We start from the raw sequence: 15,030 nt of genomic DNA, 5'->3' as shown, positions 1-15,030 counted from the left end.
TCAAAACTGTCAAATATAAAAGGTGCTATGACTGCTTTTAGACTTAACAAATATGGATTTGAAGGTGAATGTTTAATTAAACGTACGATATGTAACTTTCCGGCGCAAGTGGTCTCTCAACCAGATCAATGGATGGTCAACACAGACTTTTGATGATGTTGGGAAGCTGTGTGGAATTATTGAAGTTGTAGTTTTTAGTGTTAAACACCACCGCTGAATAGAATGCATCTCTTCACGGACGAATTTACCAATTCAATGTTATTCACGTTACGTTTAGTAACATTTCTTTATGCAATTCTAATAAAATAGCTACATTTTCCTGAACATAATTAGGTTTTTCCTGATTAAATTAGATTTTTATTGGTACCTGACCAGTTAGCCGGGAAAGTGAGGCAGACAGACCGGGGTGTGCTAAACTGTGTGAAAAACTTAGTTAAGCATAGTGAAGTGAAGCAGGGAGGAAAGAGACGCGTTTGTCCAAAACATCCTCCGACAATAGGACACGAAGAAACATGCATCGGAAGCTTCAAGTGCATGTTTGAGGCATCAAAAGTGTGTTTGTGGCCTATATCTAGGATGAAACAATTATTCCTCCACAAAAGCTATCCTAAAGCATCATAACTGGACGGTTGGCAGGCGAGCAAGCTTGTTAAATGCTATACGAACAACAACATTGGTAGAAGCTTGGGATTAAAGCAGATACAGCAGAATGTTTTGAGCAACAGCAGAACAAAGCAGAGCAAAAGAGTGTGCAGAGCAGTTTAAATAGGCCACATCATTGCAAAGGGTGCGTTTCATATATTAGCCTACGGTAATACAATTTTCAGAATTTTTTGGGGGAGAAAACACAGTATGATATCCGAGGAGACGAGTTGTGGTCTCTGCATTACAGAATGATCCTTCAGCTAATTCTTGTCTATTCGTGGTAAGCTTTAGTCCTTGTTTGTCATTCTGCATATGGAGAAAATGCTTCAGGCCACGCTCGTGGAGCAGACAGCTACACCTTATACGTTTGCATGATGTACAGCTTAAAAAAAATTCTATTCTATTCAATTCTATTTGTAGTGCCAAATCATAAAAGAAAAATCTAAATTTGCTAATCATACAGAAATAAACTACTCAATAGGTGCATTTCACTTATTATTTGATAGCTTCTCGCTCCTCGGTTAAAGCGGAAGTTGTTCTGGCCCTCCCATGGATTTGGGGCCCTCCTTCGTTAAGGCCGTCTCAAAGCTCTTATTCCTGCACCAAGGAGCGAGGATCATGGATCTCGGACCCATTTCTCACTTGATTTATTACCTCAGTAAACATTTTCATAATGACTTTATGGTCTCAATTGCTAGTTTTAAGTCTTCTGCAACACAGAATGATGTTCATTTTGTGAATTATGGTCTCGTTAATTTTAAAATCAACGATAAAGCAAGGGGTGTTTTAGGGCGTGGCTATGATGTGATTGCCAGTGAAAGTGTGTAATGTAACGTAGAGCAGCTACTCTCTCTTACGCCTGTGACGCCAAACTGGACGATCTCCAAAAAAACAACGGGTGACTTCACACATGCGCTGTCCACTAATATAAAGTCTATGGATGCACCTGATGTCTTTGCCAAAGTGCTCTTAATCAATGGTGCTAGTCTACATGATACACAGGTATATGCAGCATACCCACTAAGAAATCTCAAGGATTTCCATATCCCCACTTACAAATATGCAATGATACGCAACAACATGTTTCTTTGACATCACTTCAGATATCTGTATTCACAAATATGGGGTTGAGTAATGTGACAGCAAACTAAACTAACACTGCAGAAGACGCAGGGAGACTTTCTCATCTTTCATCGACCGTGGTGTGTGCGTAGCGACCAGGATGCTCCGCCTACACCAACGCCAGCGTCCTCCCTTCACCACTCATGTAAGACAAATATAAGTAGCCTATTTTAATTTGTCCTCGTTGCTTTGGGGTCAACTTTTGTGATCCAGGCTTAGCTCTCTGACGTGAAAGCCCCCTTACTGCTTCACATTCAATTATATTTTAGATATATTTTGAATGTCATCCGTGTTTTCCTTCTCATAGGATAATTAAAGTTATTCCCAGCATAAATTGTTGCATACAAGGACATCAGAAAAAAAGAGAGCCAAATAAAAGAATATTTTATATCAGCAGGTGCAGAGTCCAGCAATGTCCTCAGTAGTTAAGATCCATGCTGATCAGCTGTTAATGTATCAACAGGTAATGTAATCATTTAGAAATAAGTTTAAAAATAAAATGAAGGGCAGTATATAAAAATACATTACTTGATTTGAGCAGTTTTCATGAGCCCTATCAGTGTGTGATAATGCAGATCAAAATAATCAAAATAACCCTGGGGGAGGATACCCAGACCCCCCCCCCCCAAAAAAAAAACAAGGCCCAATCTGGGCCAGGAAAAAAAGTGGTACAGTTAACCCACTAAAATACATTACATTACCGGTACGCCACTGCTCTTTGGTCAGAGCCCTCCTCGCCATCACAGTGCAGAACAAACATTTTCCAATGAAAATAATGCTGCTGAAGCAAACTATTACTAATTCCACGAGCCGGAGTTTAAAAAACACTGCCACCTCTGTTTTGCTCAACACAACGTTACTGCTAAAGAACCACAACACAAATCTGCATTAAAGACGGTAACGGACTTACCGTGGAGCTGCCGGCGACTCGTCTCGGTGCTGAATCTCCCAAGGATCCTGTACGTCCAAACATTCAGGCATTTGTGCGTGAAGTCTCTCTTGTCTTACGTGCATGGCGCATGGACCGACGGTGGTCAACGAAGACGTTCCTCAATACTGAAAAAATGTTCTCACTTCCAAGATCATCTGGAGGCAGAAGTAAGTTAGTTAGTTAGTGGTCCATTGACAGTCACACCGCGCACTAACGGCAGCGGTGGTGCTCAAGCCCGGGAGCTAATGTTAGCTTGGCCTTCTATCGTGATTTCGTCCCCTCCTCCTTCCATAACTTCGGATTCCAAGCTGCACGCAACTTTATTTTTCTCAGTTGAATTTCCTTGTGCAACTTTCTTGTATCCACGATGATTATCAACCATACATTAGCCTATTTGCTAATGCTAGCTCCCGAAATTTTGCGCTAACGTTAGCTACACGCCCAAACCCACTTTTGACCTCGCGGGTAATCCTTAATCTCGCAGTTATGTGCGAGATTTATTGGATAACTGTCTTCCTACTAAATCAGACTGAAATCCCCCAAAACACATATATTTTACACATTCTGTCATATGGTTTATCCTGCTGTAATATTATTTCCACACAAGTTTCAGCTCTGTCAGCTGTTTATTCTAAACATTAAGGTATCCAAAACAACACAGTTTTTTTTTTAAATTAATTTTTTATTGCATATAACAGTAGCAGGATACAGCTACAATTGTATACAATGGGCTACAAACTGGTCAAGTACGCCAGTGGAGAAAAAATAATGAAAAGAAAGAAAACAAATCAATTTACATAAACCATTTGAAAAGTACAAATAGTGTGTGGGTTCTAACAGCCTTCTTATTACTGCAACAGGATAGAAATATGGTGTTTAATGTGAATGGACAGCTCTATGAAGTTAGGTGTTTTATTTTGGAATTTGGACTTATGGATGTAAAATTTGGTCAAAATGAATCAGGTACATAATGTCTTTTTTGAGAGTCTGTAAATAGTGGGTAAAACCCATGAAGCATTTTGAAAGAAATCTCTTTGACTTTATTAGTCAGAAGAAATATCTGCGGCAGAAGCCAGACCTTGTCCCAACATATATCTCTAACAAAACTGGACCAGTGTGATAAAGAGGAGGCTGTACTAATGATGTCATGTTGAAAAAGTTGACCAATTATTTTGTTAATATTCTTACAGTGTGGAGAGAAGCAACTTCTACCAATATCAGTTTTAAGTACATTGCTTAAAACAGGGAGATTTCCATCAGCCCTATATCCTCTAAAAAAAAATGGAGTATGGATACCATACTGCTGAAGCCAAAGCAGCACAGTTATCAGTTATACTTTTGTTTTTTTCTGAGTCAGAAAAAGTAGGCGTGGCCTGAGATCTGTGAATTGTGAATGACGTGGGAAGCCGTTTTAAAATGTAATCGAACAACTCTTCTATCTGTAATTACAGTTTAGATATTCATAATAGCAGTTCTTCTTTGATTGTAGTCAAAACTACATTTAAGATACCTTTAAATCCTTAACAAAGTAGCCTATGAGTGGCCGTTTTTCCATGTATAGCTGGACTGGATATTTCTGTAATTCGATTCTTTCTAGTCAAAAAGACCATTTCAGATATCTACAATGACATTCTGGACAAATGGCGTCACTTTTGCTATTCATGTGTATTGAGTTGTTAATTTATCCAAAATTATATTTTTCCAATCCAAACTGAACATTCTGAATATTTGCATAGATTTCTTACTAGGAAAAACTCCCATTTCAGATATCTACAATCCAATTGTAGTTATAATTTTAATTTCAGGTATCAAAGCAAGAATTATTTTGAAGATAGGAAGAATGGCATTGTGGATATCTAAAATTAAGACACTTGCAACAATTGCACTGGCAATAAAACACTCCTCTACTTATTCATCAACCTACTTTTGTAGCAATGACAGCCGTCCCCTCAGTGTTTCAGGGCACTGGGGTTTCTTCACCAGGGGGGGAACAATCCTAACTCAAGTACCACATTACCTGGCTCTCTCTCCTCATGTTGGAGCAATAACTCTGACGGCCTTATGCACTGCTGAGCTCAACAGATGAAGAACCCCCTGTAGAAAGGCTTCATATCAGCTTTAATGGCTGAGTAAGTGTCAACACTGAGCATATATAAGGAATTTGACCCTGGCTTTTTGGTGCATCAATGTACACAGAACGAGACAACAGAATGTGGCTCAAAACAAGGACAACAAAGCTGAAAAATGGTGCTGGAATAAGTAAAGAATTATTAATATAACAGGTTGCTTTTATATCTGCGGTAGGTGGATACGACAATTTATACAGTCTATATATGATAGATGACATGTTAACATTATGCGTTTAACATTATAAAATATATAATTTACTTCCAGGCTCCTCCTGAAGACCAATGTCTTGTCTTACTTAGATCCTCTAACTATAAATGTTTGCCAGAACAATGATCAATCTGTAAATCAAGACCCACGTGGTAAGGTCACTAACTCGTATTACCTCTGGGGTCTGACATAATGGTCCCAATGTGTTGTGTTCACTGTTCTTTATGTAAAATTCACTGAGAAGGTTTGGAGAGTGTCTGACTGACATTACAGTGGAATATCTGCGGTTTGCGTTTGGTGCAGTGCGTCTGGCATCATCACACAGCAGAGATAGGAAGTAACAAAAGTACAAATACTTTGTTGAAGTACTCAAATGATTTTTCAGATTTTTTTTTTTTTTTACTTATTTATTTTTGTGCCATTTTTACTTTTAATCCTTACATTTTAACAAGAATATTGGTACTTTCTCCTTACATTTTACAAAATTGGCTTGTTACTTTAGTTTCAGTGAAGTTATCGTTATTATTTTTCGCGTCATCAATACCGAGTTCAATCTCATTGGATGGGATTATACGTTGCACTTGACGCATCGCTACAAGACGACTCGACAGAATTAGCGGCATTCAGTCGCGACAAATTATTGCGGCTTGATGGCGGTAATGTTAGCACCTAGTAGTATGGACGGCAACATGATTGAAAATGAAGAAAACGGAGATTCCAAGACATTCAGCCTCATCTGAGAGAGATGTTTGAGATGTGCTGCGTAACTCTAAAAGTATGGGGAACTTCTAATTAACGTCTGTTTAGTAATTCATATTTTATCCTTTATTTTTGTTCCAGAAGCCATATTTGAGCCCACGCACATACATGTAGATTCCTTGAAATGTTAAGGGGAAGATTAAAAAAAGAGAAACTGGATATCTTGCTGCTCATTAACTTGGAGTCCCAGGACGTTTTCACACCTGTAGTTCGTTTGCTTTGGTCCGAATCAATTGGTGAGTTTGTAAACTTGGAGAGATTTTCCCTGGGTTGGTTTGGTTTGATTTGATTTCACACCTGGAAAAATCCAAGCGTACCAAAATGCACCATTACAAATCACGCGAGAACGTCCATTCCTCTTTCTATTGGTCGGATGTTTCTGGGGGCGGGAGCAAAAAAGTAAATACAGGAACAAGGTCCCGTGTTCTGGACTAGTGCATATTTCTTGCATCTCCATGTTCAAACCAGCTCAATTCAATAAAATTATCAGACATTGTTTCGTGAGAGACGTTACTACATCTGCTCTGCCGCCGTCTGTCTCCAATTGTAGCGGCAGCTGGTTTAACCACGGAGATACGGGGGACGGACGGCGAGCTTGACCGCAGTCCGTTTCTGTGGTAGAAACCCTGAGCTGCTACAGTCGGCTGCTCCGCTGCATCGCAGACCGCTCAACACACCTGACTACAGGAGACACTAGCTCAGACTGGAGGAGTATGTATAGTTGGTGCGGTTTGAGTAAATCACGTTCTCACCACTAAGCTCCAGAGGTCGTTTGACAGCGTACCGAGACCACCTTTTCCAGCAGGTCTCGGTGCGCACCAGCGGGACAAACGAACTCTAGTTCGATTCAACCGAACTAAAGGCTGTCGGTGTGAAAACGCCCCCAGTCTGTGATGTTTTAGGCCTATTGGCAGACATCCACTTAAAATGTAGGCAATGTCATATAAAGAGCCTTAACCCCTGAAGCATCTCAGCTTGCACCCTAGTAACATCTGTGTGGTCCAGGTAGCTTTGCATAAAAAACGGTTGTCATTCACAAGGCAATAGTAAATTTCCAAGCCTGTACTTTTTTACTTTTACTTGAATAAAGAAGTTAAATAAGTACTACTTTCTACCAGAGTATTTTCAACACAAGTATTTGTACTTCTACTTGAGTACAGGAAGTGAGTAGGCCTACTTTACCATCTCTGTCCACCAATGTGTGCTGAAGCGGTTTGCAGCTCAGTGTGAAACCTTCAGGATGAAATCCTTAGGCCTACATCACCCAAGTCTGAAAATATTGTTCTTTTACAAAGCGGGTAATTTTTTGGTGAAAAGAAGAGAAGCTCAATTAGCCTATATCACATATAATCATGAGTGGAAGTGAGGATCCAACATCACTTATTATGAATATTACCGGAGTCCAAAAAGAAAAGAAAATCATATCAATTTAAAAACCAGAGCTGTGAGATAATTATCTGTGGGTTCTTTAGTCCTTAGGCATCAGCCAGTCATTTGATCTTCTTCAATATAAAAATATTGATTTAAGCAGCTTGAAGGCTTCAAGAGAAATCCAGGCACAGACACAGTGTTTCACATGATACAAAAATAAAGTCAAAGGAGCCTGTTTAGACTTGGTATTAACATGTGTGCTGGTTGACCAAATTACAAATTAACTTGCAGGTGTGAAAACACCCTAGATTGTGGTGTTTGGTGCATTTTGAGTTTTAAAGTTTTATCCAATATGCCAATATACACAATAATCCTCTTCCCTGTAGCAGCACAACCACAGACAAAATGTGCAATGGGGAAGCAAAATCTCATCAAAGCGTGCATGAGATCAATTTTAATCAAGTTGCTGCCGCCTGTTTTGGATTAATTATCTACAAACAGTCAGGATATGGGGATGCTACATCTCAACAGGGCCAGAGAGGGAGAGAAAACAGACAGACGGACAGATAGAAGAAAACAGAACCGTTTGGTGTCCCAAATTCCAAAGTAGCTACATGTGAGATGAAAACAAATGACTTCATCACCTCACTCTTGGCAATCGACTTGACACAGATCCCCACACAGAACTGGATGATGTCCTTATCTGTCTTCATACCCTGGAGGACTAAAGACTGGAGTGTGTGTGTGCGTGTCTGTGTGTGTGTGTGTGTGTGTTGATTGTCAAAGCTGAGGCGGTGATATCATCTGTTTTAATCTCACCCGCATGTATGAACAGTTTTAGACAATTAAAGGCAAGATTTACTCAGCCACTGCAGCCTCCTTTCCTGTCTGTTTTTGTCTTCCTGTCTGTGTATATTTCTATCTGTCTCAGTCTGTTTCTATGACTCACACACTTCTACTGTGTGGAACACATCACTACTGAATGAACGTTTCACAGAAGGTCACAGGGATATCTGAAATGCAAAAAAGCCTCTGACAAGCCTTTAACATTTCTTAAAATTGGTTTCTTATCTTATTTCATTTAAGAAATTAAATTAACTTCCATGATGCACTTTTCAGTGTTACTCAGTTTAAATGTGTCAGCTAAAAGCCAGCAACTATATAGTCATTAAAATTTTCTGTTTTGACTTCAAATGTACTTATACCTAAAGAAATAGTTCTTTTTTGCTAAGAGTTGGAGAAGATTGATAACTCTCTCTGCATAGCTTGGCCTGGCCGTGAGTTATGTTTACATTCCATCACTCACCAAAATGCATTGTGTGTCTCTGTGAGGTCTAACAAACGTGTTGAATGCATTTCCTTCCTAATAAACATTTGCAAAGCTAATTGTAGGAACATTTTAAATCCTGTGTTGTTAACATTCATGTTTACTAGCTTGCAGTCTGGCACATTGCTGCGTTTCGTCTCTTCCTGTAGGTCAGTGGAATAGTGTGAAACCCTTGGCAGAAATGTGTATCCCATTACCCACTCTTCCCGCGGGTGTATGTGACACACAAAACAAGGACCCAACCATTAAAAAAAAACTGCTGTGGCACTACTAAAGGTCAAAAGGAAAGGAAATGAACACAATACATTGTGTACAAAAACACATGTAAAAACAAGTTGTTGCTTTACTTGATGTCATGTGTTGTACTATATCTTACAGTGACTTCCAATGCTTCATATTCGCAATTGAAAAATGAAAGGGGGTATTGTGATTTGTACTGTGTATTGCAGTAAATCCCTAATACTGTGTCACTGCTTAACATTAACATTTTAAAATGTTCCACCTAAAATGACTGTTTAATAACCTCAAAGTTAGTTCAACATGTTTTTTTCCACACTGTCTGAATAAACCTATACTGAAGGAAATCCAAAGTGACATTTTCTTGGCTACTTTTAATGGAAAATGATGTAGGCCTTTGCCTTTTTTCTTTTGATGACATTGCCCTGTAATTCAGACTGACAAATTTGGTATTTTTTGGAAATTGTGGCAATTTGAGTTGAGCTCAAAATAAAGTTCTGTGTGATCAAACAGTGTTTGTCTGTGCAGAATGAGTTTTACATGAAACCAACGAATGCTCTAATGGGAGATGAAGGACTCCCCCATGAGGCAAGGCAAGGCAATGGTATTTATAGAACGTTCATTACAGGTAAGCTCAATGTGCTGAAGCAACAGGGGACATGATGAGAATATAATGACAAATACCCAACCTCCAAAATATAAACTACACAGCCATGCCACAGCAATGTGGAAATAAACTAATGTACAATTTAAAACTACTGTTTAACCAATGCTTTTGCTGAACAAAAGGTGGTTCCGCACATGGGCGGAGTTTAAAGCAAAGACAGTTTCCTGCTCTTTATCTCTCTCTAACTCTGTTTGGCAACCTATTAGAGAGCCCCCTCTAGTGAATTATCCTTTGGAAATCTAATTTCACTACAGGTCTACTACAGCAGGCAAGCTGCTCTCCGTCATCTTAACTCTCACAGACAGCTATCTGCAAAATGTCCAATTTTGCGATATTCTTGTTTGATCAGAATGCATTTACATTACATTACATTACATTACATCAATAACAGTGTTTTCTCAAATCACAAAGCCCCCTGAGGCAAAGTTGTAATTTTTGATATTGTGTTTTTATAATTAAAGATAATAATATATAATACAAATAAGATGTCTTGTAGGCATACAGTGAATGAACAGTTTGTTTAAAACTATGGCACCATTAGTTGGGTGTTTGCCTCGAAATGCAGTTTTTTTTATCCTGCACCATTTTTTTTTTTTATGAGGGCTGGAGGCTGAGTCAGAGGAGAGTGAGTAGTCATCCATGTGATCTTTTTTCTTTCACTTTCCACAATAAACACATACACACAAGTATCCTATAACTGATACAATTTATAACATTATCCATTTTGTGGGGCAAATTTTGGATATTCATATCAGTGGATGTCATCCTCGTGGCGGTCTTGTATTGAAATAACTACAGTATGAAGGCATGTTGGTGTGTGTACTTTATGTCTTGACAAACGAGTTCTTCTGAAAACCCTTAAATATGCTGCCTTGTAAATGTCGATGGTTTAGCGGTTTCCTCTAAAGAATTGAAATAATGGATAAAACACTGCAATCAAACATCCTGTGGAGATCAAAATCCTTTCCTTTGTTTAAAATCTGAATTATGGAAACTACTTTACTAACTCAGTTTGATTAAAATGTCTTTTTAAAAACAAAGTTCTCTTGTGCCTTTGATTGAATGGTAGGCCCACTGCACTTTTATTTCCTTCATTTTCTTTTGTTGTATCTTTAAATACCAATATACATGTCTTTGTCTTATTTAAGCTACATTGAATCGCCTCTGATTGAAGTTGCTATACAAATACATTAGCTTTGCTTGCCTGCTTTATGAAATAATGGAAAGGGATGTCCAGTTTGTCCTTCATCTTCTGTATGGCTATATTCCCCATACAGTGTGACTGGCTAATATGACAAATTAACATGACATACATTTTAACTTTGTATGCTTTCAAAATATTTTATTTAGAAAATAAACATCTGAATCTCAATTTCACTTTTCCCCTTATATTTGGAAATCAACAACACGGAAACCTTCTTTCTTGGCGTACTTGTTCCATAGACAGTTGAGGGACTTTTTCATTACAAGGAGCCAGAGACCGCACTCTTCGTCATGGCTCAGGCGGGACAGAAACTCGCTGCAAAAGTACCAACTTTACTCGGTGGTAAGCTTACCTTAATTTCCACGTTGTTACAGCTTGTTAGCAGCTGCACACCTTTAGTGTGACCTCTGGTAAGATCAGGTGTCAAAACACAAAACAACCATTGCAACAGGTCGTTAGAAACTTGTGATTTTCCAATTTGGCTGTAGGCTAGATAGACGTTAGAGAAAGGCGAAATGGCTCTGTGGCTTTTGACTCTGCTGCTCCAATGTTATTGGTTTTGTGTTTGGATCACTTGCAGCAGTTGTCACATACTCCAAACCCTGACTTGCGACCTTCTGGCACTACGCCCGGGTGGAGCTCGTCCCACCGTGCCCAGCTGAGAGCCCTAAAGCCGTAGAAGCAACATCGAGTCTCATTTAAGAGCTTCTGGGCAGGACGCCTGGGACTAACTACAGTAAAAGTGAGTCCGTACAAGTTTGATTACTGATTTGATTTTTTTTTTTTTAATCAAACTATGAAATGGCAAAGCCAAAATGCCAGTTTAAATTAGTTGCACACTGTATACACGAAGAACGTTATTTTACAGAATATAGTAATAACCATAGACTGTTACTACAAATACATCTGATGTGACTGAGGTTGTGCAGGCCAGTTGCAATATTTGGTTAGCCCCTCGGCTCAGATGTCCATTCTGCAGTGTGTTGTATACACCAGTTGTTGGGTTGAGTTTACTTGCATATAGAAATGACTGAATAATTGGATAAGACCAAAAAAGTAAACTACGTGGGCCACATAAATAAACTACAACTGTAGGAAGATGAAATTCCATCTTAGTTAGTTCAATGGAAAATCAGTGGAAAAACACTCCCAAGATAACAAAACAAAGTTATTTATGGAAAGATGTCAGACAATGTCAAAAGTTAACAATTACACAAACATCATAAACAGGTGACATAAAATATGCGTTTGTGTGCGTTCTCATAGTGTGGTGTCTGTGACAGGTAGTGGATAATTGTATGCATGGGAAGGGACTCATTTTTACACTCTACAATTAATCTGTCATGTTACATTGTCAGGCCTCATTAACATATAAAACTATTATAACTAATTAAAGAAATTGTCTAGAGTTAAATTAGATTTTGGCTTTTTTAGGATGCTTTATGGAATGGACTCATGGCCACTGAGGTGCTGATGTGGTTCTACATTGGAGAGTGCACTGGCAAAAGAGGCATTATTGGATATGTCTAAATGTACTGTTCTTTCTTCTTTTACACTTTTAATTGTCACATTCTCAGCAACTTACACCAATTTTTCAAAATAAACGATGTCTATAGTAAGAGAAGTTTAGTTATTTTGTATTTCTTGAGACCTACTTTCCAGAGTAAGTTAGAGTTCATGTAGGCCTACAGCTGACCGCAAAGATGTGTTATTACTGGGTGGTAGTAGCTCAGTCCATAGGGAGTTGGGTTGGGAACCGGAGGGTTACTGGTTCAAGTCCCCGTACAGACCTAAGTATGGTGGTGGACTGGTAGCTGGAGAGGTGCCAGTTCACCACCTGGGCACTGCCAAGGAGCTGGGGATTAATAAAGTAATAAAGTAAAATAAAATAAAAATTACCGGTAACAACTTTAAAAATGGGAGATGTTGATGAATGTTACTTGAACAGAGATTGAAGATGCAAAGAAAATGTCTTCATTAAGCTGCACATTTGATAGATTTTGCTATTATGTAATAATGGACATCTCCTCTTGCTCTCGGCTTTCCGACATTGTATTTATAACATTTCCCAAGTATCTGCGGAAAGATTTCCCCAACTCCTCTGGTTCCTCTTCCAGGTTGCAGTGAATAAGTGGCAGTCTAGCCAAATGTGAGGCTGCATCAAAAAGAATGAACATGTTATCCCAGAAATGGTAATAATAACGCAAACAACAGCTTTGGGAGGCTTAAGGTGGAAATACCTAAAGGCAGCCGTCCACCTTCTACGCTGCTGCCAGGCTTGTGGTGAGCCATGAGTAAACACTGGTTGTCTTGCAAACCTTGAGAGGAGATGAACATCGAATGCCACGTCTCTATTTCTTTGAGGTGACTTGGAACATCAGGATTAAAAACGATCACCACACCGCTGGATTCCTTTATCAGTGCTGGCCAGCATGATTCAAATCTGTATGAAGAGAACATATTGTACATCTTCATCTGGGTAAACAAAAACAAATATAAAATATTGGAAGTGTTTGATATTAACTTACTTAAAATCTCCTGAACAGTCCCAAAGTTCAACCTCACATTTTGCGTAGTCACCACTGCCTTCAGGTTGCGATTCAAATTCCAGTATCCTTGAAACAGAAGAAAACTGCTGCGTTTTGTTTTTCTAACTTCCAACAATAATACTGCTCATGCAAAATAATATATATGACTTCAAACGTCTAATCATGACTGTAATTAATTACAAAAAAATGTAAAATGAGGCTCCAAACATTCCTTCATGTTATTTCAATCTTCTCAAGGATTTGGTGAGTTTGGGTAAACTGTGTATCATGAGGAAAGCAGTAAAGTGGATAAAGGGTTTGTACCTTACTCCTTGAGTAGGTCTGTATTCACCGCCAACATTTTCTGCTGCTGTGTCTGAGAGAAAATTAGCAACAACCGTTTTCCCACTCTAAAAAAACAGATGATTTAAAAATAGTAAAATCCGGTACACTCAGAACATAAATTAACCATCTTTATTATTATTTCCTACTTTTGACATGTATGTTTATTTTACTGCTAATAGGCCTTTTTTAATAGCAGACATTTTGACTTTTCATAGTAGGAAAAGCACAGGTGTTACTATTAACAATGGATGCACTCTGTTTAAACGTTCAAGTTGCAGGGCTTGTGTAGGAATGTACATTTTTACTTAGGTTTTTGTTGCTTGCAGTGGAGTAATGTTTTTTATTGCAGCCTTTTTAACACAGCAGGAAATTCACAGCTGTATTTAATAACCTTAAGAAAGGCTTCCTTCCAGTTAGGTGTGGTTGTGCATGCAGTATGGCTTATTGAAACACCCAAAGGGAACAGAGGGTAGGCTACATAGCAAGTCTCCTAAATGTCGTCATTAATGTAATCAGTTACACCTGTGCTTTTCCAGCAACACACAAAGGTAGAAGTATTGAAGACATTTTACCCAAATATACCACAAGTAAATGTAATCTTAATGCAGGCAGAATTACATCATCTTAGTGTATATGCATTTTAATATCAGACCATTATTAAGCAGCATTTTAATGTTGAGGATGGTCAAGGTTGACATCATTTACATATTCACATGTTATGTTTTTATAGATTAAACTACCTAGCGTCGCTGTTAATGTAAAATTATATCCTGCAAAGCCACTAATAGTAAGTATTTAGCTGTCATATAAATGTAGTGGAGTGAAAAGAATAAAACTTAACAATTTCTTTATCCAACAAGTTGAGTAAATGTATTTAACACTAGTTGCATTAACGTTCCACACTGCACGCTTCTCAGTCACACACACACACACACACACACACACACACACACACACACACACACACACACACACCACACACACACACACACACACACACACATATATATATAAAGCTAGTCAACATTAAAACTACGCAAGTGCTCTTTATGATCCAACCAAGCATAGCGTTACATTTCTGAACATGATATTAGCTAGCTAACGTAATAAAATATCTCAGTCAAGCCAGTTACCAGTAAAAAATAATAAGAGGCTGCGCTACTGTGGGGGAAAGGCATTCACGTACCTCACTGGGTCCAATAAAGAGTATTTTTGCTTTGAACATTTCCACTCGCCGAACATTAACGCTAACGTTAGTTAGCTAGCTGTCTAGCTAACTAAGACTAAAGAAGCTCTGGCAGGACTAAGGTAACGCTACTTCACCAAAACAAGTTAAATAGCACTGCGTTTTAAACTGAGTGTATATCTTAACAATGTTATGCGGTGTTTTGAGTTTCACGCAACTACAAACTTAATAATCTTCGTAACTTGAGGTTAGCCAAACATGGTTTGAGAAGATAGTTGTGAGGTATAGCTAGCTAGGTTTGAGGCAGTAAACGTCCTTTTCGTTTCTATGGTTTCAACCAGTTCCTCTGCTTTCTTTTGTCCATTGGCTGT

The 15,030-nt window shown here is 38.6% G+C and overlaps 1 protein-coding gene and 1 pseudogene across 1 annotated transcript; one reads left to right on the top strand and one right to left on the bottom strand.

The window, feature by feature from the left end:
- The first annotated feature begins 469 nt into the window (after positions 1–469).
- On the top strand, positions 470–12,217 carry LOC116699816 (ATP synthase subunit g, mitochondrial-like; annotated as a pseudogene).
- On the bottom strand, positions 11,693–15,003 carry ift22 (intraflagellar transport 22 homolog (Chlamydomonas)). Its single transcript, XM_032532579.1, has 5 exons — positions 14,660–15,003; positions 13,453–13,538; positions 13,129–13,215; positions 12,841–13,043; positions 11,693–12,755 (listed from the first exon to the last, which is right to left on the bottom strand). Exons 1-5 carry the CDS (start codon positions 14,696–14,698, stop codon positions 12,607–12,609), a joined length of 564 nt encoding a protein of 187 aa, XP_032388470.1. The 5' UTR covers positions 14,699–15,003; the 3' UTR covers positions 11,693–12,606.
- Positions 15,004–15,030: the final 27 nt, after the last annotated feature.

Source organism: Etheostoma spectabile, chromosome 12, assembly GCF_008692095.1.
Source record: "Etheostoma spectabile isolate EspeVRDwgs_2016 chromosome 12, UIUC_Espe_1.0, whole genome shotgun sequence".
Lineage (NCBI taxonomy): Eukaryota > Metazoa > Chordata > Actinopteri > Perciformes > Percidae > Etheostoma > Etheostoma spectabile.
The sequence above is the reverse complement of the archived record's forward strand: the minus strand, read 5'-3'. Positions and strand labels throughout refer to the sequence as shown.

Bases quoted from the DNA above. Each gene is read 5' to 3' on its own strand.
- ift22 (XM_032532579.1), bottom strand. From the start codon at position 14,698: ATGTTCAAAGCAAAAATACTCTTTATTGGACCCAGTGAG. The intron at 13,539-14,659 runs GTACGTGAATGC...CTGTTTTTTTAG, and splicing joins TCTTTATTGGACCCAGTGAG to AGTGGGAAAACGGTTGTTGC. The intron at 13,044-13,128 runs GTAAGTTAATAT...CTCTTCATACAG, and splicing joins GACTGTTCAGGAGATTTTAA to ATTTGAATCATGCTGGCCAG.